Genomic DNA, 24703 nt, shown 5'->3' with positions numbered 1-24703 from the left:
AGTTTCCTTCAAAAAAATAAAAAAAAACAATCATGGAAGACAAGTAGGTAAAAATGACCCATCTTTAGTCTGCTTGAAGAATACAACTTGAGGTTTTCCAGAGATTTTGGACCTTTCAGCAAAATAAATTGAAGTCCACTTGCCGATTGATTCCTCCTGGTTTCCTTAGTGACGTCCCAGTCAGTTACAGATCAGGCTCGCATTCTGGGTCTGTGCAGGTTCTCTGGTCATGTGAACTTCAAACAGTAATTCAATCTGATAAATTAAGTGCCCGCTTCCCAGGTTTCAGCTTCCCGTTCAATGCTGCAGCAGTGTAGATTTCAGGTCTTGCTCACTCTGGGGAGGTGAGTTCAATCATACTCTCCTGCACTCCTGTTATCTGGGGAATTTTTATGTCTGTATTGGCACTCTCAAAAAATATGGCTTTTCATTAAGCTGTTAATGCATTGAGTGTTTCTGTGACGCCAATGCCTTCCTTCAAACAGAAATTTAATCTGTTGCCCATAGTAATGCCATTCACGACCAGACTCCAGCGGCCACTTACTATTCTGAAATTGCAATCTATTTTTATTATTTTATTTTATTTTTTGCATGGTTGGTGATAATTCGATACATGGGCTCATTATCCTTCTCTCATCCAGCCCCTTGGATGCCTCGAGGACAGGCCATGCTGCCACAAAGCACATTAACTGGGAGTCATTACTGCAACATCAGACCAACTCAAGTCAAACCACCGCTTTCTCCTCCAAATGATCAAACACACAGCAGCACACTCACAACCCCACTTAGCCCAGAGTCATGGGGGTCTGGAATCCATCCTGGCAGCATCAGCATAGCAACACTGGAGGGCTTTACCCACACAATGCCAATTTACAGTCACCAGTCAGCCTGACAAATGCAGGAGGAAAGTCAGAGTAGCAAGTGGCTGGGATCTGAACTCGGCTTCCGGGTGCTGGGAAGCTGAAGAATTTAATTAAAGATACAAATGCACAGATGTTGGCACCTCCATTTTACATTACTGGATGAACAATGCCCATTCTAAAACAAAAATCAGTAACTCTTTTTGAACAGAAAAGAAGAGGATGGATCACACTAAATCTTTAGTCTTGCAGAGGTAGACATATAAAATATACATCTGGAGACAACCAGGAGTGAATTATAGTGCTTACCAGTGGGTGGGAAGAATTAGACGGCTCAGTGAGTGTCACATTTCTGAACCAATTCAACGCCCACACTCCCCACTATGAGAACACCGATGTACAATTGACTCATCTTAGTGGCTATTTATGCAGGACATTGAGCTTTTTGGGGGTTCCTCCACTATTTTTGGCCCTGTAGACCCAAAATCCCCCCATTTTAGGCAATTCCTATACCAGGAAATTATACTCTTATGATAAAGAGTAAGCTAATAGATGTCTTTAACAAATCAGAAGGACGTGAAGTTGTGTATGCCACATCAACCAACCCCAGGAGTTCATCCCCTAATGCGATATGAGGGGTCAAAGTAACTCCTTTTCATAAAACTGAAAAAATGGGGATCAGTAATATTGACATGAGAAATGCCGTTTTATGACATTTTGAATTTGCTGACCATGAATATGGTAATATTTTTGATAATAGATTCTTTACCGGTGGCCCAAGCCCTTTAGAAGTCACTCACAGAAGATTAAAAATGACAAATTTCAACTATAAGCACATGGGGTATCATCTATACTAATAAAAGGCAAAGCCCTCACTGACTGACTCACTGACTCATCACTAATTCTCCAACTTCCCGTGTAGGTAGAAGGCTGAAATTTGGCAGGCTTATTCCTTACAGCTTACTTACAAAAGTTAAGCACGTTTTATTTCGATATTCTACGCTTAACGGTCATAACGGTCGATAACGGTCAACAACGTCCACCATGTTGAACTTTCTTATTTATGGCCCCATCTTCACGAAATTTGGTAGGTGGCTTCCCTGCACTAACCAAAACCGATATACGTACTTATTTCGGTGGTATGACGCCACTGTCGGCCGCCATATTGAATTTTCCAAACGTCACTAATTCTCCAACTTCCTGTGTAGGTAGAAGGCTGAAATTTTGCAGGCTCATTCCTTACAGCTTACTTACAAAAGTTAAGCAGGTTTCATTTCGAAATTCTACGCATAACGGTCAACAACGTCCGCCATGTTGAACTTTCTTATTCATGGCCCCATCTTCACGAAATTTGGTAGGCGGCTTCCCTGCGCTAACCGAAACCAATGTACATACTTATTTCGGTGGTATGATGCCACTGTCAGCCGCCATATTGAACTTTCCAACGTCACTAATTCTCCAACTTCCCGTGTAGGTAGAAGGCTGAAATTTGGAAGGCTCATTCTTTACGGCTTACTTACAAAAGTTAAGCAGGTTTAATTTTGAAATTCTACGCAGAACGGTCATAACGGTCAACAACGTCCGCCATGTTGAACTTTCTTATTTATGGCCCCATCTCCATGAAATTTGGTAGGCGGCTTCCCTGCGCTAACCGAAACCAATGTACATACTTATTTCAGTGGTATGGCGCCACTGTCAGCCGCCATATTGAACATTTCCAACGTCACTAATTTTCCAAATTCCCGTGTAGGTAGAAGGCTAAAATTTGGTACTTATTTCGGTGGTATGATGCCACTGTCGGCCGCCATATTGAACTTTTCAACAGTCTTTGTTACTTAATGGCCCATCTTCAAGAAATTTGGTACGCAGGTTCCCAACGCTAACTGAATCCCACTTACGTACTGTACATATATACGTCCATAGCCTGCAGCTCGGTCACCGTGTGAGGTGGCGTTGGGTCCCCCATCTAAACGCCTTCCATGTTGTTGGCTGCCTGCCTATATAAGGCCGTCCGTCGCTCCAGTCTCTTCATTCCCTTCCTTGCTTCGCCACGGGATTCACGTCTCCTTGCTGATAACTACAGCCTTTTTATTTAATCCACGGCTTCTCCGCTGTTTTATTGTTCATTTATTACGATTATAGTTATTGTGTAGGTATTTTAGACTTACTTTACATTGTTCAGGTACCCATTTCCTTTATCATTCCAACCGTACCCGCATTAACATGTCTATTGGCGTGATCACCATCGATCAAAGAACTGTCACTTACTGAGTGGTTTCCATGCCCGGAGATGGCACCTATCTTTTCCATTCTCTGTGTTACATATTGCACGGCCATATCAGGCTCACTCTTGATATCTGGAGAAACATTTTGTCTTATGTATTGAATGACTGGGACAGGTTCAAGGTGTGGACTGATGACAGTACAGGAGATAATTATACTACACAGGAGCACTAGAAGAGTGAAATGCTTAAGCCCTTCACCTATGGTTCTGCATGTGAGTTGATGGCTGCCGCTGAATTGTTCGGTTGTCGCTTTCAAGTGTACCGAAATGGCCAAATATTTTACAGCTTTGGACAACCACCAATGCCTCTTAAACATCTTAGATTCACAGGTGACGATTTCAGTAGTGGACACTTTGATGATTATGAATGTTTAAACTCTCAAAAGCTGGATGTGAAGTTATCAATAAAACTGTTTGTATACTTATAACGCTTGACAGATTCCGAATGTCACTTCAACACAAGTCCTACAAATACTGTCGTAATTGAAACAAACCATGAAACTCAAACCGATTATGACAGCAGCAATCCAAGCTGTGAGATCTGAAACAAGATTACTGTTCACATGGCCAACTGTACGTTGCAAGCTCAAGAGTAAGCTCAGCGCACTGCTTGGTCATATTACAACCGGAGGGCCGAACTCACAATGTGGTATACAAAGAGATCCTTAACAAATAATTATTGGTATATTTTCCCTATTTTCCCTCAGTTTAAAAAATTAATTTAAAATTAATTAATTTTCTTCTTAATAAAACTTTTAAGGCAGTACTTCGCCACTATATATATATATATATATATATATATATAGATAGATATATAGATATGTGTGTGTGTATGTTTGTATATATATATATATATATATATATAGATATACAGATAGATAGATAGATATACAGTAGATATATATATATAATGTGTGTGTATGTATGTACAGTATGTATGTGTATATATTGAGAGAGATATATATAGATGTATATATATATATATATATATATATATAGATATTAGGTATAGATATTAGATATATATATAGATATATATATACTGTATATTTAATGTGTGTTTGTGTATGTATGTGTGTATATGTATATATATATATATATATATATATATATGACAGCAACACTCATAACAGTGACAAAACAATTACATTGACAATCATGTTATGTTATTTTCAAAATGTTTCCTTTAATTTTTCATTACTTCTTTAACACACTACTTCTTCGCTGCGAAGCGCGGGTATTTTCTAGTTTTAGAATATTTCAAGGTCAGCAATTATGAATCTGATGTTATTTTTTATTTTTGATACTTAATAGGGAAGTAGCCTTCTAACCCAGCCACAGGGTATGCACAAAGTGCACAAGCCCGGATAAATGGGGAGGGTTGCATCAGGAAGGGCATCTGGTGTAAAATTTTGCCAGATCAATATGTGGACAATAAAACAGATTTCCATACCTGATCGGTTAAGCCTCGGGTTAACAACAGCTGCCTCCAGTACTGTTAGCGAACAAGGTGCTGGAGGAAATTGGGCTACTGTTGGCTTAAGAAGGAGAAGAAGAAGAGGGAGATGTGTTTGGAGGCAGGAGGAGAGTAGGAAGGTAGAGTGGAACTGAGGGTAGGAGCTTTGAATGTTGGCAGTATGATTGGTAAGGGAGGAGAGTTCACTGATATGATGGAGAGAAGGAAGGCTGATATATTGTGCGTGTAAGAGACTAAACAGAAAGGGAGTAAGGCCAGGTGGATCGGAAGTGGATTCAAATAATTGTAACATGGTGTGGATAGGAGAATAAATGGAGTAGGGGTTATTCTGAAGGAACAGTATGTCAAGAGTGTTTTGGAGGTGAAAAGAGTGTCAGACGGAGTGATGATTATGAAGCTGAAAACTGAAGATGTGATGAAAAATGTAATTTTGGGTTATACAAAAATAAATTGCATTGTATTGTACTGTAGTTCTGTGAGTCAGTCATTTGCTAATCTGCTTAGTCCTAAACAGTGTTGTGGGGGGGTGGTGCTGGAGCGTATCCCAGCTAGCATAGGGTGCATGGCAAAAACAGACCTTGGACAGGGTGTGAGGCGATCGCAGTGCCAACACTCACACACTCCAACAAAAACAACAATATTTATTTAGATAGCACATTTTCATACAAATGATGCAGCTCAAAGTGCTTTACAGGATGAAGAAAGACAAAAAAGACAAGACATAAAAAATAAAATTATGCAATACTAATTAACATAGAATAAAAGTAAGGTCTGATGGCCAGGGAGGACAGAAAAAAAAACTCCAGACGTCTGGAGAAAAAAAACAAAAAACAAAATCTGCAGGGGTTCTAAGGTCACAAGACTGTCCAGCCCCCTCTAGGCATTCTACCTAACCTAAATAATCTCAATCAGTCCTCATGGTTTTCAGGCTTCACATGGAAGAACTTGATGATGATGGTCATGTGGACTTCTGGCCTTTAATCCAAAGATACACTCGAGACAATTTAGTATTGTTAATCCACTAAACTTGCAAGTCTTTGGACTGTGGGAGGAAACTGATGCACCGCATGGAAACTCTCATACACATGGGGGAAAACATCCAAATGCCACACAGATGAGGACCCGGGCCATGAACCCTGGTCTACTTACTGTGCTACACATTGCCGCCCTACTGTAGTTCTGGATAATACAAGTATGAAGATTTATTTTTCTTTATTGTGAAATATCATCTACTTTATTATGAGGTAACTGATGTCTACCCAAATTAGGAAAGGTTTATGTGTAAATTACAACCTATTGGTTAAGTCAGTGAATATAAGGCTGTACATCACAGAATGGAGCTTGATGTGAAATGTAGAAAATAAATCCAAATAAAAAGAGCTGGCATGTCTTCATTGATAGGATGATCTTGACTTAGGCTCAGGAAGGCCTAATGTTATCTGTATTATTGTTAAAAATGTATTCATTAAAAAAAATCACTTAAGAATTCCAGAGATATCAAAGTAAAAAGTTTGGGTCTTTTGGCTTGCTTAATTTGAATGCATCACTCAGAGAGACACTTTCACATCCCATGAGACGAGACATTGTGCCAAGAGATTTAACCACGCCCGGGACCGGAAATAAAAGACAAACAGTAGATGACAAAGTAAAACGTCATAAAGAATTCAAAAACATTGGCACGGTACACATGTAGAGCAGGTTAGAGATAATGGAAGCACGAAGACTCAAAAGTCTCAAAAAAGATTGCATTAGAGCAAACAAATGGAAATTATTACTCAGTGAAATAACGGAACAGCGAAAAGAAATCGAATATATTGTTTGGATTCAAACTTTAAGTCAGAGACTTGTAGATTGTCTAATTTGTGTTGCCATCAGAAAAAAAAGTAAGTGTTTCTTCCCAATGAAGAGGCGTATCCACGAGAATTAAAAGATTTGTTGTTTGGTGAACATGAAATCCCTTGAGAAAAAATTTCAAGCCCCACGAGACAAGAGCTTATGCAAAGAGACTGGGAAAATCCTGTTCACATAACCACGCACTCAGTTCAATCATTTCTCATTTGTGTGAATGCTATTGTCAGAAACATTTCTTGTAGAGAGAAAGAAACGGCATTCACTCACGGGCAGTTATATGTTGCGCTGTCATGATGTAGTTCCAAACATGGAATCAAAATTCAATGCGATATTGATGAAACGGTAAAAGCGAAAAGATACTGAATATATGGACATAGGTGATATGACAGAAGTATGTAGATCTTGTAGATCGTCTAATTATTGTTGCCATCAGGGAAAAGTAGTTTTTCTTCTCAATAAAGAGGTCTATTTGCGAGAATTAAAAGTTTTGCGGTTTGGTGAAAGTGAAATCCACATACACGAGCGACAGGCAGAAGGGTTGGTGAGTGAAGTGAGCAGGGGGTGAATCCCCCTAGTTTTAATTAATGTTAACTGATATGCATTTACAAATGGTGAAGATAACCTGACTGCCTACCTTTTGATGATATGTATAGGATACCAGTCGAATGCAAGCCACAAATGCCCATATAATTACAAATTTGACAAGTAATATAACAGCACACTATTTATGGCATTCCTTATGTGTGTTTTTATAAAGCAGGTTTTACATTACTTAGGTTCTGAACATGCTAGATGTGTGCACTTCCAGGCTCTGAATTTACAAGCAAAACTGTTGTCAAAGGGGTTATCACCAAGATGTCTGCACATATTAAATATCTCACATTCCTGCAAAGTACTGCTTTTGTTATACTAATAAACCGCAAAACTGCCCACCTTACTGATGACAACAGAAGCTGGAAACCTCAGTATGAATGGAGTTGTGAATACCAGACAAGTCTGTGCTGTTGGTTGATCCTTCGACAACTGGCTGCAGAGTGCTGTAAGATTTTCCTCCACACTCTGTGCTAGTTGTTGTGGAAAGTACTAAGTAGATAAAGAAGAGTCTTGAGCCATCACTGTGCAGGAGTTCCAAGAAGGGATGTCCTAGTGGGATTGAAATTTGTGAAAATGTTTTTGCTTCTGGATTGGATTTTTCTTTGCTTCAACTATTTCTGGTTTTTGGACTTTGAGTTCTGTTTAAACGTTTATGATTATTAGATCTGGTAGGGTTTTATTTGCACTGGTTTGCCTTTTTCATTCACTTTCACTTTGGTTATTGTTTACTTTGGATAAATAATTATCTTTATAAACTGGATCTTTTTCCCCTTCATAGATTGTTTAGGCGAAAGCCTGCTTTTGAGTTTGGTGAAAATGCTGATATTGGTTTCCAGACCACAGAGAAGCCTGAGTTATGATTTTGGAGGCACACATTTATTTAGACCATGAGAGGCAGCAGAAACCATAATGGTGATTTAAAAGTGTCAACACAGGAGAGAGACAAGATACAAAGGGACAGAATTTTCCACAGTCAGTGTTACGTATTATAAATTAGGAGTGACAAGAACATCTGATCAGAACACTCAAGAGCTTTGGAGATAAAGACATGAGATCTGAGATATAAAGTGGGGTGAGCCCATGTAGTGTTTTGAAAACAAACAGACAGATCATAAAATGGATTCTTAGCACAGCAGGAAGCCAGTAAAGAGAGACCAGTATGTGGAAAACACCATCCGTCGTCTTAGTGTGAGTAAAAACGGTGGCAGCTGCATTTTGAACAAGTTGTAGGACAGAGGCAGAGGATTGACTAACTCCATTGTGGCAAGTTATGATAGTATGATAGATACTAAAAGCATACAAAACTATCTGTAGGTCCTTCAAAGAAAGAAATGGTTTGAATTAGCGTTAGTTCTAACATGGAAGAAATTACTACTGAGAAAAGATTATTTACTTTTCAAATCTTAAAGCTAGGCCAAAAATGACTCCAAGAATGTATGAAGGCAAAGAGCTTGTTAGTTACGCCTTTAGCAATAACAAGATGACCACCTGTTTGACAAGCAGGAGACCACACAATCAGGGAGGCACATTTGGTTAGTTGATAGATAAAGAGCCCCAGCATCGCTTCCAGATGCTTTTTAAAACTAGGCAAGATATGTCTTGGCGGTATCTTCTAGACTTCCTTTGTGTGAAGAAGTGCTTTGTAGCTTCATTCCTAAATGCACTTCTTACTAAATTTCACCTTTAAGTATATGATTCACTTTAACTGAATAAATTCTGCCAGATCGACGTTTAGATTAAATCTGGATTAGGTCCATATGTAACTATACCTCCACTGAAGATTTAACAGGTTTAATTCCTTTAGTCATGACTGGGGCACACTTGATTGCTTCATTTTGTTTTGAAACATTCCATTTTGATTCTCAGGCTATAATGAGAAGTTAAGCAAAATGACACATTTTATTGGCTGACTAAAAAGATTACAATATGCAAGCTTTCGAGGCAACTCGGGCCCCTGCTTCAGGCAAGATGTAATCTTGTAATTTTGTAATTTTCAGGCTAGAAAAGCACTATCAAATTAGACACCATTAAAGCATGGACAAAATTCCAAAAAGTAGCGTTGAACTGACTTAGGCAGTTACAGGTAAGATAAAGTCATAATGTGTAGACAAAAACAAATGCATGTGCAAAAGCAATATTTTATTTATTAAACCTCTTTAATTTCTTTATTCATACTGCATGACAAGTCAAGTTTCATTCCAAAGTTTACATTAATAATACTGATGGCTTTTATTGTTAATTAATTAATAATAATTTTTTGTGAAAACAATTCATTACATAAAAAACAAATATGCAATCTTTGCTTTCCCAAAATAACAAAAACATGTTCACATTAAAATCACTGCATGGGCACAGACAATAAAAAGTGGCAGTGTTAAGGCCATATCAAAAAACTGTGCATGCACCCTGGTCATGTAGGTCTGTGGCAGTAGTTGGCAGTGGCAGTCATTGTACATCAAAGGCTCTGGGAACCCTCTGGAGAGTCAAGGAATGTATCAGTTCATATGCTGGCTCATGTGCAGAGCTAAAATGTTTACAAATCAGCGTCTAGGTTGACAAATTCTCCTCAGATTCTTCTTGAATTTAATGAATTCTTAGAAACTTTAACAAAGTCACTAAGGTATCTGATTTGACCAAACTTAGCATAACATAATGGAGAACGTCAATTTTGCTTCTAAGCATTATAAACAAATGTGCTTTGTATGGAAGAAAAAATAACACTAATTAAGAAAATTAAAATATCTAATTTAAAATTTGAATAAGAGGTACAGATATTGAACTGATGACAGATTAACTGAGCAAAAGGGAAAACACATCAATCCTGTTCATGTCTAACTCAGATGAAAATGTCAGATTCTAAACAATATCACCAACCAACACTGACAGCGCATTCAGAGTGCTACAGCCACAAGCCAACACTTGGTCTACCATACAAGACCCAACCAAGTCTAACACTGCTTAGCTTCTGAGATCAAGCAAGACTGAGGATTATGATTTAAAAAATGCAATTCATTTTGGAAACATTATATTGATTGTATTTTTAACTGGATTGTGTTTTACTTTGTAAAGTGTTCTTTAAACCTAATACCATTTTAGAAAAGTAAATAAAAAATAAAATTGACATAGAACATGAAATCTGTGGCTGATATGGTTTAATATCTGGGATTATACACCAAGTAATCCTAGTAAAAGCAGATCATAGTGATGTGTCTAAAAGAGCATTTTGAAATACAAGTTACAGTATAGCAGATCTCGTTCTTTATGAGCATTTCATTAAGATTTTACAAAATAGTTTGTACATAATTGAGCATAACTGAATTGTTCAAACACAATCTGTCTTTATGAAAATGGATAATGCTTTGCTACCATTTCTTTCTCAAGCAGTACTCGAAAATTTTTTTTAATTGCATACAAAGCATCCAATGTTTGTGGTACAGCAAGCTCTAGTGCAGATCTGTGTAAACCTGGGCTTCAGAACGTACACCGACTGCAGATTCCTCATTGTGGTTAGAATTTTAATCAGTAGCAATTAGCTGTAACGTGCCTGTAAACAAACTATTACCTTGATGTTTATTTTTTAATAACATCTAAAAAATATTTTTTTCTTTATCAATCTTAACTTAAGAGTAATACGGAAACCTTACCTTGATCACAATGTGCCAGCTAGTCACCTTGACAAATACCTAAGTTTGCCCATCTGCATGACAAGCGCAGACACAGACAAAAGAAGATGACAACATCACACACACAGAAACAGTGAAATGACCAACAGACAGAAAGTGGTTTGCATATCGGCTATGGTTGTGCAGTTAAAAGGAACATGCAATGGATAAACCAGGACAGCTAATTTTGCCACCCTGCCCTTTTTACAATGGACTTCCCATTGTTTACTGCACTTTAAAGAAAAACATAAGATTCAGGCACATTAAGAAGAAAATTACACAAAAAACAGGATTAAAATGTATACAATTATTAGGATTACAGTCAGGCTTTTCACTATTAATTGTGTTTAGCCATTCTAAAAGAATAATTAAAAATAAAACTAATAGTTCACTGTGTGTACTGTGTGTACATATACACACACTATATATATATATATATATATATATATATATATATATATATATATATATATATATATATATATATACACACTAAAACAAACAAAACATTGATGTTCACAATGTAAATAGTAAAGCACCATAAGTGCAAATTCAGCTCATACCCTCTCAGTGTTCTGTGAATGCTAAGCTATAGCCATTTACCCATCACAGTATAGGGGTGCAAAATAGTTTGCTTGCTACGAGTACATACTGTAAGTATACATGTGAGTCTATTTATGAACAATGCAAAGACAGCTGTTGGGTGACGCTGTGTTTCGGGATCTTTGCAAATTGAAATTCATGTTGCCATCGGTTGTTATGGGAACACTAAAATTAAGTGTACAGGGGAATTGCCAGAATTGCAGCTCCCAGGAAGGTCCATATTTATTACAGAAAAAAAATGTAATAAATATTTAAAGCAATTAGAGATAAAATAGGTACACCTGGTTCTGTACAGCTAAAGCTATATTTTAAGGGTTTGGGTGAGGGGGGTAGGTTGGCTATTCTTTCTTTAATGAACTGTGACTTTGAACTTTATGTTTGCGCTTGTTAGATTGTCTATCATTCAGGTGCTTGTTTCAGCAGTGCTACACTGCCACTAACATTTGTATGTATATTTAAATCAAAACACCTCACTAAGGAAAGTTGTGTTTTTATTTTAGAAGCACATTAAACAATATCTGGTCAGCCCAATAATTGTTAATTAGTTACTGCAAATTGAATATTAAAAGAATGTTGACAGTACTAAAAATGAGATATGCACTTTTCTTTTTAATTATAGTCTTTAAATATGCATCATACTTTATATAGGCATGTATTTAATTGAAAAAGCCTTTTTTATTAAAAAGGCTGAAAAAAATCTATACGTCCAAACAATGATAACAAGTACAGGTTGTTGTGATATGTAAGTGCATGGCAACTGAATCCTAATTACAGCTGAACATGCCACATGTAATGTCACCCATTGATTGTAAATTTCTAGCTGTTTACCAAGCACTTGTATAATGAAGCATTACACATGCAGTTGCATTACATTAATGGCCTCTTTTTGGGCTAACACTGGACTGAATGGTAATTGTCCACTGCATTAGCAGTCTGCTGTCTGTGTTTATCAAAACACATAGGCTGGATTGCTGTGAGAATACTAAGCACAACTGAAGCAACTATGGCTCCACAATATAGAGCGGAAAGCTCCTCATTCATACAGTATACTGGTCAAATACCTTTAATATGCGGCAGTATCAGATAAGGTGCATTATTATCATTGTAAATAGCAAAACATATTTTGTTAGTCATATGTTGTATAAATGCCTTCCTTAACATAATTTTGTGATATTGGTTTTGTTATTTTTTTCCTTGAATCATCCCTGTTATTTAGCACAGCAGTAATGCTTAAACTAAGGACCAGAGAACAACCAGACAAAGGTCAAGGAGTGACGAAAAATCACTTGTTCAGAGCACTTTCTTTGATTTTCCCACATAAAGTAGTTTTCAGCAAATGGAAAACCTGGACATCAGGCAAATCCAACAAAGAATGATGGCATTTCTCAGGTCTGGTTGACAGCATTTAACTGCTCAGGCATTTCTATGTTGATTGGCTTAACTGGATTTGTCTCGACAAGTGTGTGGACAGGAAATGAAGAAAATGTGCTCTCCCTTGGGTCATCTTCCTCTGAGACAAGGTCTTCAAGGCTTTCTGAGAGGTTACCATCATGGCTCTCCAGGTCACTCACCTGGCTCTCTCCAAACTCCAAAATGGTTGGAAGGTTACCCTGTTTAGGGCACCGCTTCCTTAGACTCACCAGGAAAGGCTGTGGAAGGGAAAAGATGTCCACATTGTTGCCAAGATCAATCCACGTGACACTAGGGAACTTCTCAGGGTCTTTAAGAGTGTCTGTCAGATCACGCAATATGACCTTGGTAAGTCGATTTCCATTCAGTGAGAGAGTGTTGAGTAATGGAAGGGTACTGAGAGTTGGAAGGAGCTGCAAGAAAGCATCGTCTGTGAGCTCTGTGAAACATAGCTCCACATTTGTTACCCTCTCAGAATTTTGATTGAGATACAAGATTAGACGGTCCATGTCCTTCACAGTCAGTGGGATGCCAGACAGGTCCACTGTATTATTTGAGGGAGAGGAGGAGAATATGGCCTTCAAGCTAGAGGAAAGAAAAATGGGTACAATTAATGAGTGTGAACTATATAAAAAAGAGAATGGTGAATTATTTGTTAATTTGGGTGGATTATTTTATGACAAAGGGGACATACAACATGTAAGGTAAGTTTATCTAACCCCTTCATTTTTGTAAGATATTATTGTAAGGGCAGAGATGGCACCTGGAAGGGAGAAGAAATGGACAAAACACAGATCATAAAACGTTTCCATATACCAAGATGGAAAGTTGAAGGATTGTCCATTTGTTAACCCACCCTTTTGTCTTCAAAACATAAATACAGTAATCCCTCCTCGATGAAAATCCGCGAAGTAGAAACCATATGTTTGTATGGTTAAGTTTTATATATTTTAAGCCATTATAAACTCTCCCACACTATTAACATTATTAGAGCCCTCTAGACATGAAATAACACCCTTTAGTCAAAAATTTAAACTGTGCTCCATGACAAGACAGAGATGACAGTTCTTTCTCACAATTAAAAGAATGCAAACATATACTCCTCTTCAAAGAATGCGTGTCAGGAGCAGAGAATGTCAGAGAGAGAGCTCCAGAGAAAAGCAAACAATCAAAAAATCAATAAGTGCTTTTAAGTATGCCGAGGGTCGTATCCCCTAGGCAAACAGCCTGTGTGCAAACAGCCCCTCTGCTCACACCCCCTCCGTCAGGCAGAGAGAGTGAGAGAGACAGATAAAAGCAAACAATCAAGCACCGCGCGGGAAGCACATTGTATATTATTGAGGAGTTTTATTTAATATGTAATACGTGCTCTGATTGGATAGCTTCTCAGCCATCTGCCAATAGTGTCCCTTGTATGAAATCAACTGGGCAAACCAATTGAGGAAGCATGTAGCATAAATTAAAAGACCCATTGTCCGCTGAAATCCACGAACCAGCGAAAAATTTGTGATATATATTTAGATGTGCTTACATTTAAAATCAACGATGGAGTGAAGCCGCGAAAGTCGAAGCGCGATATAGCGAGGGATCACTGTACTATTCAAAATACCTGCATCACAACAGCAAACTGACCTAACAGTGTATGTGTATATGTTAAGAGCTATCTATAGTTTCTGTTACTACACAGGCAGAAATGTCCATTCTTTGAACATGCAATACATTGATTTTGCAGTATCATTTTTGTTATTTAATTATGTTCATTGTTTTTGTGTCTGGCTGTAATTAGTAACAATTCAACTGTTAAATTTGACATAGAACATGAAATCTGTGGCTGATATGGTTTAATATCTTGGATTATACACCAAGTAATCCTAGTAAAGTGATCCCTCGCTATATCGCGCTTCGACTTTTGCGGCTTCACTCCATCGTTGATTTTAAATGTAAGCACATCTAAATATATATCACAAATTTTTCGCTGGTTCGTGGATTTCAGCGGACAATGGGTCTTTTAATTTATGCTACATGCTTCCTCAATTGGTTTGCCCAGTTGATTTCATACAAGGGACACTATTGGCAGATGGCTGAGAAGGGCACTTTATGATCCCCTGGAAATATGAAACTGCTGGAATGTCTTTATGAAGTTTTGTAATTTGGCATTCCCAGAAATTCCTCATTATGTAACCTGACATTCACACTTGCAGTTGTCAAGTTTGACATCCCCTCCAACAAGAAATCAAGTGTGGATGAGTGTGGATGGGTCAGTCCATTACAGGGCACAGTCATACACAAACTCACAAACATTTGCAAAATTTAAAGCAGCCAGTCAACCTAACAAACATCTTTCATGTAGAAATCAAAGCACCCAGAGTAAACCCATAGAAATAAATTGCTAAATAAACAGAAAATTCAACAAAGAGGGGAATGCCCCTGTTTGTTTCGTATGCCAATTTAATTGCACATCCTTGTACAACCACATCAGCCAGTACAGAGTCACGAGGTGATCTAACCCAAATGTTTGTGGGATATAAAAGTGCAAAAAAAACTACTAGAATGCAGAAAGATGTGTAAACTCCAGACAGACAGAGCCAAGGGTGGGATTAAAATGGTATTTCTGGAGCAGTAGGGTTATTCATTGGCCATTACGGAAATACTTAAATGAATGACATATGCTTGTTATTTTATATTATGTTATATTTTATCACTACTACATACACATGTTCTGTAGCTTGTGGATCTAATTTGAGATACCCAGTGTCCATCAAGTTAGCAGAGGGGTGGATGTGATTGGTTTTCGGCTGCTCAAATATGCATTTTAATCTCTAAAACATCAGAAAAAAGGAGGAAAAACTAACAGAATAGGAAATTTGAGAGGAGAGGGGATGCTTGACCCCAATACATAGTAAATAGGGGCTAGAAGGCTAATCTTTTCAGTGACCCTCTGAAATACTAGTCATAGATATTATTTTCTATTATTGAAAAACAATCTACCTTTTCCCTTTTGCAAAGTATCATTTTATATGTTCGGTATTTCTTAGCTTTGATATTATAGTACATTTCAATGCTTACACTTGTATCAAAAGAAAGGAATTGGTTTGGTGATATGACATACATCTAATAAATGTACTCTAATAAATTATAATGCTAAAAAAATCAAAGCATAAATGAACGATTGTTTCAAGTTTACCATTTTGCACGGAATGAAAGTAGTAAGTAGTATAAGAAAGCTGTCTCTCCAAAGCCTACTCTGTTTGCATATTAATACAATAAAAGTCCAAAAATCTGCACCACCTAAGAATGTGGACAGTTTGAAAACTCAAACTTTATAGGCTTTGAATACTCAAAATTTATGGGCTTTATGTGTAATCGTTACAGATGCACAGCAGCAACAAGAGACATCATGGACCACATGGACATGTAGAAATTACAAAGTCGTTAACAAAGTGTCTCCGAGTCAAAACATTGCTCCATTGATAAGCAGTGCTGAAGATGTAGTAGTAGTGGGCCAACCTGTTAAATGCAAAAGTCTACAAAATATAAATTAAATGAGTGCTTAAGGGTATAACAACAGAAAACAGAAGTAATAATTGCCTGGGTAGTCTATTCTGCCCCTTAGACAATGTAGCTCTGTTGAGCATGTAACTGTTTGGGATGTACATTATACAGAAGATCTGCTGCTCAACTGATGCCGTTCCTTCCAGGGACGTCCGAATTTATAGGACTTGACTAGAAGGGCCGTGGTTTCATGGAGCATTGTTAATGAGGCTCAATTGCCCTCACCAGGCATTTTCTCAATACGGCAGAGAGAAAAAGAGAAGACATAGTTAGTGTCAATACCCTACCTCAACTTGGAGTGGTATTGCAAGCATGATTAGAATCCAACAGGCAATCTTCAGACGTCCATGCACGAAGGAAACTAAATGCTTCACAAAAAACTAACACACTTGTGCCTATAATTATGAGGTTTATATTTGCAATCAATGATTAGGATTTTCAGAGTGTGGTTTCTTTACATATGGAAAAAAAAGGAAAAAGCAGTTAACATGTCCTTTAGGAGAAGAAAGGATGTGTTATTTGAACCCTACAAATAACATCTTCCCTATGGAATGTTTTTTTAGTTTGCTTCCTATTTTTCCTATACATAATAACCATTACTTCAGCCAAGTAGAGTTAAGTGCTTCTCCCCCACATTGTTTGTAGATCATCAATAAAAACCTTGAGAGTTGTATGTTTTTGATTATCCTTGCCGTAGGGCTGGAGTTGCACACTCTGTAAATCTACCAGGGTGACTCATTTAGAACATACTGTGCCAACACTGAATAGCTATCATTCTTAATGATCTGTTGTTCACTCACTCATTTTCTATCTCTCTTTTATTTCTCCCTCTTCTCTTTCTGCAGGGAAAAGCTGAAAAGCAACTAACATTTTAATAGACAGATGACAGGCGCCAAAACTAATTGGTGGCTGCACTGTCAGCAGTCCTGCTGTATTTGAAAATTTGAAAAAAAAAGTGTGTAGAGTGTCAACTTGGCCATAGATTTACTGTTACAAATAGTCTCTGGACAGACATGGATTTAAAAATTGGCACTGTCAACAACAACAGAAGGTTCAGAAGAACTAGAATTGTTCATGTCGACTTCTTTGTCTTGAACAGTAAAGAACAAATAGAAACTCATGAGCATTGGGCTAATGATAAGTGCTGCCTGATATTTATTATCTTATTGCATTTTGCATGATAAAGCAGAAGGCTTTAAAACAACTTTATTTACATTTTAATTATTAAAAAATAATGAAATCAAGACATAATTTAAAACTAATTATCAATTAATCACATTTTATACAGTATACTTTATAGCAGTCATCAAGACACTTTTCAGACCAAATAAAATCAGAGAATAACAAATAATTAAGGAGACACATAACTGTTGACTTAATATTGATCTATTAGTAGAAGAGTGATTAAAAGTGCAAGTGGCTTGAAATTAGGAATATTTTCAAAGAAGTGAAATTTAAAAATGCAATAAAATGAGGGTTTTCTGCTTCAAGGAAACTGCTGATTCATTTTTCATGAGCTGACTTACAAGAATATCCAACAATCCAAATTTGCTGATTCTGTTTAATCCAGATCAGATTTTTCCAACCCACTGCCATAATAAAGGTGTCTCTAATATGACTGTTTACTACAGACAACTAATCACTTATTTCACACAGATCAAATTAAGGCAGAATTCCACAATATGAATGCATTTTTCTTCTTTCACATAATCAAGTACAAATAAAATAATTATAAATCCCTGTAATGATTATCACCCGGGGCCTCATGTATAAACGGTGCGTACGCACAGAAATGTTGCGTAAGAACTTTTCCACGTTCAAATCGCGATGTATAAAACTTACACTTGGCGTAAAGCCACGCACTTTTCCATGGTACCTCATGCCTTGTCGTACGCAAGTTCTCCGCTCGGTTTTGCAAACTGGCGGCACCCAGCGTCAAAGCAATGGTACTGTTCTTGTGTGATTACTCATTATTTTCATGACGCGGCTTTATAAATACACAGAAACTAACCGCATATTGTTTATTAGTGTAATGCATCTGATTGTAATTAACTCGCAACAATATAATGGTCCAGGGAACAGCCATAGTATTCCAAATACCATAACTGCTTTAGCGCTGTTACTCTCACTTCTTCTTCTTCTTCTTTCAGCTCCTCCCGTTAGGAGTTGCCACAGCGGATCATCTTTTTCCATATTACTCTCACTGCACGACTCGGAGTATTTATATCACTGTATCTGAGTGTGAATCACAGCAGCAACTGATCGGAAAGAGAATTATCGGTATACAGCTTTAAGGAAACGCTGTCTCAGCCACTACAAAATGTTTTAAAGCCTTTCTTATACGGACCTCGCGGTTCAAAACAGTTTAATCCCAAGAACTTTAAATGCACTCAATCAATTGCTCCTTGTAGAACGGTTTGTACTTATAAGTACAATCACCCCACTGTAAACTTGCACTACAGTTATAATATCTCACAACCTGAGCCACTTTATAAAGCGCGTATTTACATATGATGACGATATCATTTTTAAGGTGAAATGCAGCAAAATATGTTTGTTAAATTATACACATAAAACTTTAACTTCATTTAAATAATCTATATTCTTCACTGGGAGTGTCGTGAAGGATAGAATAATTAAACATGTACTACGAAGATATTTCAATGTTCTTTAAACGTTTTGAAGAATCGGCGCTAAGCTTACAGATGGCTTAACGTCTATTACAGAGCTGATTGTATGGCGATCGGTTACTTGGGGAAAGAAAAGCAAGGACTGCAGTGACGGCTACTCCAATATATATTGAATATAAAACAGAAAGAGAAAATAATAATACAGCTAAAACGCAGCGACAAATTTCGACAAAAGATAAATGCTTGTCATGAGCACGAGGCTCATGAAACACATGTTTAATAATGTGCTTTAGCTCCTATCATCATGAAAATGACATCACGTATACATCTCAGTATTTTAGTTATTCAGAGAGCTGTAATATCACGAATGTAATGGACTCTGTGTCCAGTTGGAAGAAGAGAGCCGGTTTAAGAAGCAAGTAGTGATTCACACACATAGATCACATACGAGTAGAAGATCAAATACAAAACAAAGCATTTAACGTGCTACTTTAATTACAATGTAATTTTGAGAAACTGGTTAATTAAACGATTTTAAGATGAAGTTTATAATGTTCTACTAAATGACAAAATAAACTACGTGATTAAAGTGGAAAATTCGAGATTAAAGTTGACATTTCGTGCTTTTTCCCCACCGTGTGCCTTTTTTCTCTGTACCCTAATAAACTTTCATATGACACTCAGACAGTGGGCTACAACTCTTCTTTTCACGGCAACTTTGATATGTGACTTCTTTTTTATTTCCGCACTGTGCGATTTTGTGAATGTGAGCTTTCAAGTTTCTCCAACACGCTATGTCACTCGATCAACTTCATTTTGTTGATTATACCACGGTTTATTTGAACAAATAGTATGTTTTTCCTTTGCCTCCACTTGGTATTCGCTGAAATTCTTATATTTTCCCCGTGCTTTTGCCATTGTCTTTTCATAGAAGGCTGCGCTTAAGGGCGATTTATATTGATTTGCATATTCAAATAGGCGTAATTCTGGGAGGATTTGGGGCGTTACAAAATGCGCGTGCACGAGCGTTAGTTTTCACGCTGATCAGGATTTATGTAGCAGAAGAACGTGGAAGTTGGAGTACGCACAGATTCCTGCATCTGGATTTTTCTGTGCGTAAGCACATTTCGGCTTTTGTGCTTACGCCATGTTATAGTGCGAGTTCTACGCACGGCGTTATACATGAGGCCCCTGGCGATTGACTCATATATAAACACTTGATAAAACTCAAGCAATTAAATCTTGTTTGCTCAATATGTTTTTTTTTCAAAAGTGATTAAAGTTAGGGCTGGGCTACAGATACATGTATGGTCTTTCTTTTTGTAGTTACATTTCACTATGAAGCTGAATTAAAAACATTTTATTGACAATGACTAATTCTTTCTGTAATATGATGGCACAGAGTCATGCTAGGCACCTTTACAAGGAGACACTTGACAGCTTGTTGAAAAGGAAATGGACTAAGTACAGATACTATAGACTGGGACTTTAATTGAGTTGCTTAGACAGTTGCTGCTGTACAGCAAGGTAAGTAACGAAGATATTAATATTGGAAATTCAGCAAGCCATAACATTCCATTTAAGGGTTTACGATGTATTGGCCTTATGAGAGTCAGATGATAATGGTTTAAATCTGCAGTATCAGACAGTGACCATATTCTGTTGTAATGCCAATCTTTTAAACATGTATGGTCAGAATTAAGTTATTGTCAAAGAGACATCTAGAGACTTAAAAAAGCACATACTAACTTCAGCATGTCTATTTGTATATCAAATACAACAGCATAAGCATAAATACATAAATAATAATATTTTTGGATGAAAATATTATGTTTTAATAGTTTCTCCACTTTCATTATGGTCATATAATGTAATATAAACATCTGCTAAAAATCGTGAAGGCAAGGTTAACTATATACCAAAACAGAGGCGAAGTCCACTTAAATTAAAAAAAAAAATTACTGAAACTGTCAATCAACCAATTATGCCTTGTGGTGATGTGCATAGCAAAGTCACCGTAAAATGTATTGTTTGATATTACAAGAACAATAAAACGCTATACCTTTCTTGTACCATTACAAAACTCAATCACACTTATGCACGTCCTAGTCTGCAGACATGAATGTCATTTTCCTTAAAGCATCTAGGACACCTCTGTTTCACTGTGTGTAAAGCAGATGCCAAAAAGGGTTTTCTTATAAATGTATGAGTCCAGGTGACAACATTCTGTTTTTTCTTCCATGGTTACCTCCTGATCTTTGTTACGTTTTACTCGATGCTGTCACCTCCTTATGCTGGAATCTTTTAAAATTGCATTTAGTTTATTTTAATCAATATGTTGACGCTGTCAATAAAGTAGTTAATTGATAAATAGGAACTATTTTTTTCTAATTTATATGTAAGGTATTTGTATGTCAGTGTAACCTTGCCTGATGAAGGGGCCTTAGCTGCCTTGAAAGTATAATGTAGCCAACAGCTGTAGGAAAAAAGTGAGCACTGCCTCATTTTTTAGGCTTTTAGTGGCTCTCAAGACCACCTCTACTAAAAGAATAGACCTTAAAGAGATGCACAAAGCTAGCTGTGCCTATTCCATCTGCAATCCAGAAGGATGCCAATTTGAGAGTCTTATCTCTGCTGCAGCTCTCCTGTTAAACAACATTTGGTCATCTTACTTTCTGCATTTCTTATACATAAGCAATTATTATATTTCTATAACCTTTGCATTCCAACAAGTGTTCTTCAGTTACCTTGGTGTAAGTCTAACTATGAGCCCCCATCTACACAGCAAGGTAAGGAAATAAAAGTGAGAACCTTATCAAAACGTCTCATTAATTTCTGGCATTGACAAAAACGACAAAAATTAACTTCAACTAATTTGACCCTTCCCCACAAGAGCTACTTTTGACAGTTTCTATGTAAAGCATGCCCTCAACAGAATACGTATATTACAGGTGAGGCCTTTTGTGTGATCTAGTACACAGCAGCTGGGAATTTTACATCTCCAGTTTTGTGGTTCCTTCAACCCAACCACGGGGGATGAATAAACCAGTGTGTTTCTTGCCAGGATAAATGGGTAGGGTTACGTCAGGAAGGGCATCCGGTGTAAAATTTTGCCAAATCAATATGAGGACAACAATACAAATTTCCCTACCCGATCGGTTGAGCCCTGGGTTAACAACGACCGCCACCAGTACTGTTAGCCAACAGGGTGCTGGTGGAAAGTGGGCTACTGTTGGCCAAAGAAGGAGAAGAAGAAGAAGGGGGAGACATGTCCAGAGGCAGGAGAAGAGAAGGGAGGTAAAAAGAGTGGAACGGAGGGTAGGAACTTTGAATGTTGGCAGAATGACTGGTAAGGGGAGAGAGTTATCAGATATGATGGAGAGAAGGAAGGATGATATATTTTGCGTGCAAGAGACTAAATGGAAGGGGAGTAAGGCCCAGTGGATAGGAGGTGAATTCAAATTGTTCTATCATGGTGTGGATGGGAGGAGAATTGGGGTAGGGATTATCCTGAAGGAGCAGTATGTCAAGAGTGTTTTGAAAGTGAAAAGAGTGTCAGAGTGATAATTATGAAGCTGGAAATTGTAGGTGTAATGAAGAATGGTGTATTATAAGAATTATAAGAAAAGTGAGGAACATAGGGTGACATACAAGAGTGGAGGAAGATGCACACAGGTAGATTACATCCTATACAGAAGAGAGTGTGTTGAGCAGATGAAAAGAGTACTTTTGATACTGAGGCTGATGAATGAAGAGAATTGAATGATGTGGAGATGAATCAGGAATTGCAACAGATTAGCAAGGAGAAAGTAATGACAGCTATGAAGAGGATGAAAAATGGAAAGGCTGTTTGTCCAGATGACATACCTGTGGAAGCATGGAGGTGTTTAGAAGAGATGGCAATGGAGTTTTTAACCAAATTGTTTAATGGAAGGGCGACATGGTGGCACAGTGGTAGCGATGCTGCCTCACAGTTAGGAAACTTGGGTTCGCTTCCAGAGTCCTCCTTGTGTGGAGTTTGCATGTTCTCCCTGTGTCTGCGTGGGTTTCCTCCGGGTGCTCCAGTTTCCTCCCACAGTCCAAAGACATGCAGGTTAGGTGCATTGCCGATTCCAGATTGTCCCTAGTGTATGCTCTGTGTGTGTGCGTGTGTGTGTGTGTGTGCGCCTTGTGGTGGGCTGGGATTGGCTTCAGCAGACCCCCGTGACCCTATAGTTAGGATATGGCAGGTTGGATAATGCATGGATGTTTAATGGAATCTTGGAAAGTGAGAGGATGCCTGAGGAGTGGAGAAGAAGTGTACTGGTGCTGATATTTAAGAATAAGGGGGACGTGCAGAACTGCAGTAACTACAGGGGGATAAAATTTATGAGCCACAGAATGAAGTTATGGGAAAGAGTAGTTGAAGCTAGTTTAAGAAGTGAGGTGGTGATTAGTGAGCAGCAGTTTGTTTTCATGCCAAGAAAGAGCACAACAGATGCAATGTTTGCTCTGAGGATATTGATGGAGAAGTATAGAGAAGGCCAGGAGGAGTTGCATTTTTTTTTTTTTACAGAAACAAACTTTATTCGTAAACAGCATAATAAAGCATAGAGAATAAAGCAGATGATGTCTGGGGAAGAAGAGAGATAAGGCAAAAAGACCACAGGGGGATGTGCAGAACTGTGGTTACTACAGGGGGGTAAAATTGATGAGCCGCAGCATGAAATTATGGGAAAGAGTAGTGTGATGTTTGTTCTGACAGTGTTTATGGAGAAGTATAGAGAAGGCCAGAAGGAGTTGCATTGTGTCTTTGTGGACCTGGAGAAATCATATGATTGGATGCCTCAGGAGAAGCAGTGGTATTGTATAAGGAAGTAGGGAGTGGCAGAGAAGTACATAAGAGTTGTAAAGGATATGTATGAGGGAAGTGTGACAGTGGTGAGGTCTGCGGTAGGAGTGACAGATGCATTCAAGATGGAGGTGGGATTACATCAGGGATCAGCTCTGAGCCCTTTCTTATTTGCAATAATGACGGACAGGTTGACAGACGAGATTAGACAGGAGTCCCAATTGGACTATGATGTTTGCTGATGACATTGTGATCTGTAACGAGAGTAGAGAGCATGTTGAGGAGACCCTGGAGAGGTGGAGATATGATCTGGAGAGGAGAGGAATGAAGGGTAGTAGGAACAAGACAGAATGCATGTGTATAAATGAGAAGGATGTCAGTGGAATGGTGAGGATGCAAAGAGTAAAGTTGGCGAAGGTGGATGAGTTTAAATACTTGGGATCAACAGTATAGAGTAATGGGGATTGTGGAAAAGAGGTGAAAAAGAAAGTAAAGGCAGGGTGGAATTGGTGAAGAGTGTCAGGGGTAATTTGTGACAGATGGGTTTCAGCAAGAGTGAAAAGGAAGGGCCACAGGACGGTAATAAGACCAGCTATGTTATATGGGTTGGAGACAGTGGCACCAGAAAGCAGGAGACAGAGCTGGAGGTAGCAGAGTTAAAGATGCTAAGATTTGCACTGGGTGTGACAAGGATGGACAGGATTAAAAATGAGTACATGAGGGTCAGCTCAAGTTGAGAGACAAAGTCAGAGAGGCGAGATTTCATTGTTTTGGACATGTATATAGAAGAGATGCTGAGTATATTGGGAGAAGGATTTTAAGGATAGAGCTGCCAGGAAAAAGGAAAAGAGGAAGGCCTAAGATGAGGTTTATGGATATGATGAAAGAGGACATGCAGGTGGTGGGTGTAACAGACCAAGATACAGAGGGCAGAAAGCTATGGAAAAGA

General features: G+C 37.9%; 1 protein-coding gene across 2 annotated transcripts in view; it reads right to left on the bottom strand.

Annotated features, from left to right (window-relative positions):
* Positions 1–11221: 11221 nt before the first annotated feature.
* The window catches only part of lrrc75a (leucine rich repeat containing 75A), a 263200-nt gene continuing 249718 nt past the window's right edge, over positions 11222–24703 (bottom strand). For both annotated transcript variants that reach the window (XM_039757141.1, XM_039757142.1), the window contains one exon: positions 11222–13326. In XM_039757141.1, the coding sequence (XP_039613075.1) occupies positions 12717–13326 (610 nt within the window). In that variant the 3' untranslated portion in view covers positions 11222–12716. The remainder of the gene's footprint in view (positions 13327–24703) is intronic.

Source organism: Polypterus senegalus, chromosome 6 (genome assembly GCF_016835505.1).
Source record: "Polypterus senegalus isolate Bchr_013 chromosome 6, ASM1683550v1, whole genome shotgun sequence".
Taxonomy (NCBI): Eukaryota; Metazoa; Chordata; class Cladistia; order Polypteriformes; family Polypteridae; genus Polypterus; species Polypterus senegalus.
The sequence above is the reverse complement of the archived record's forward strand: the minus strand, read 5'-3'. Positions and strand labels throughout refer to the sequence as shown.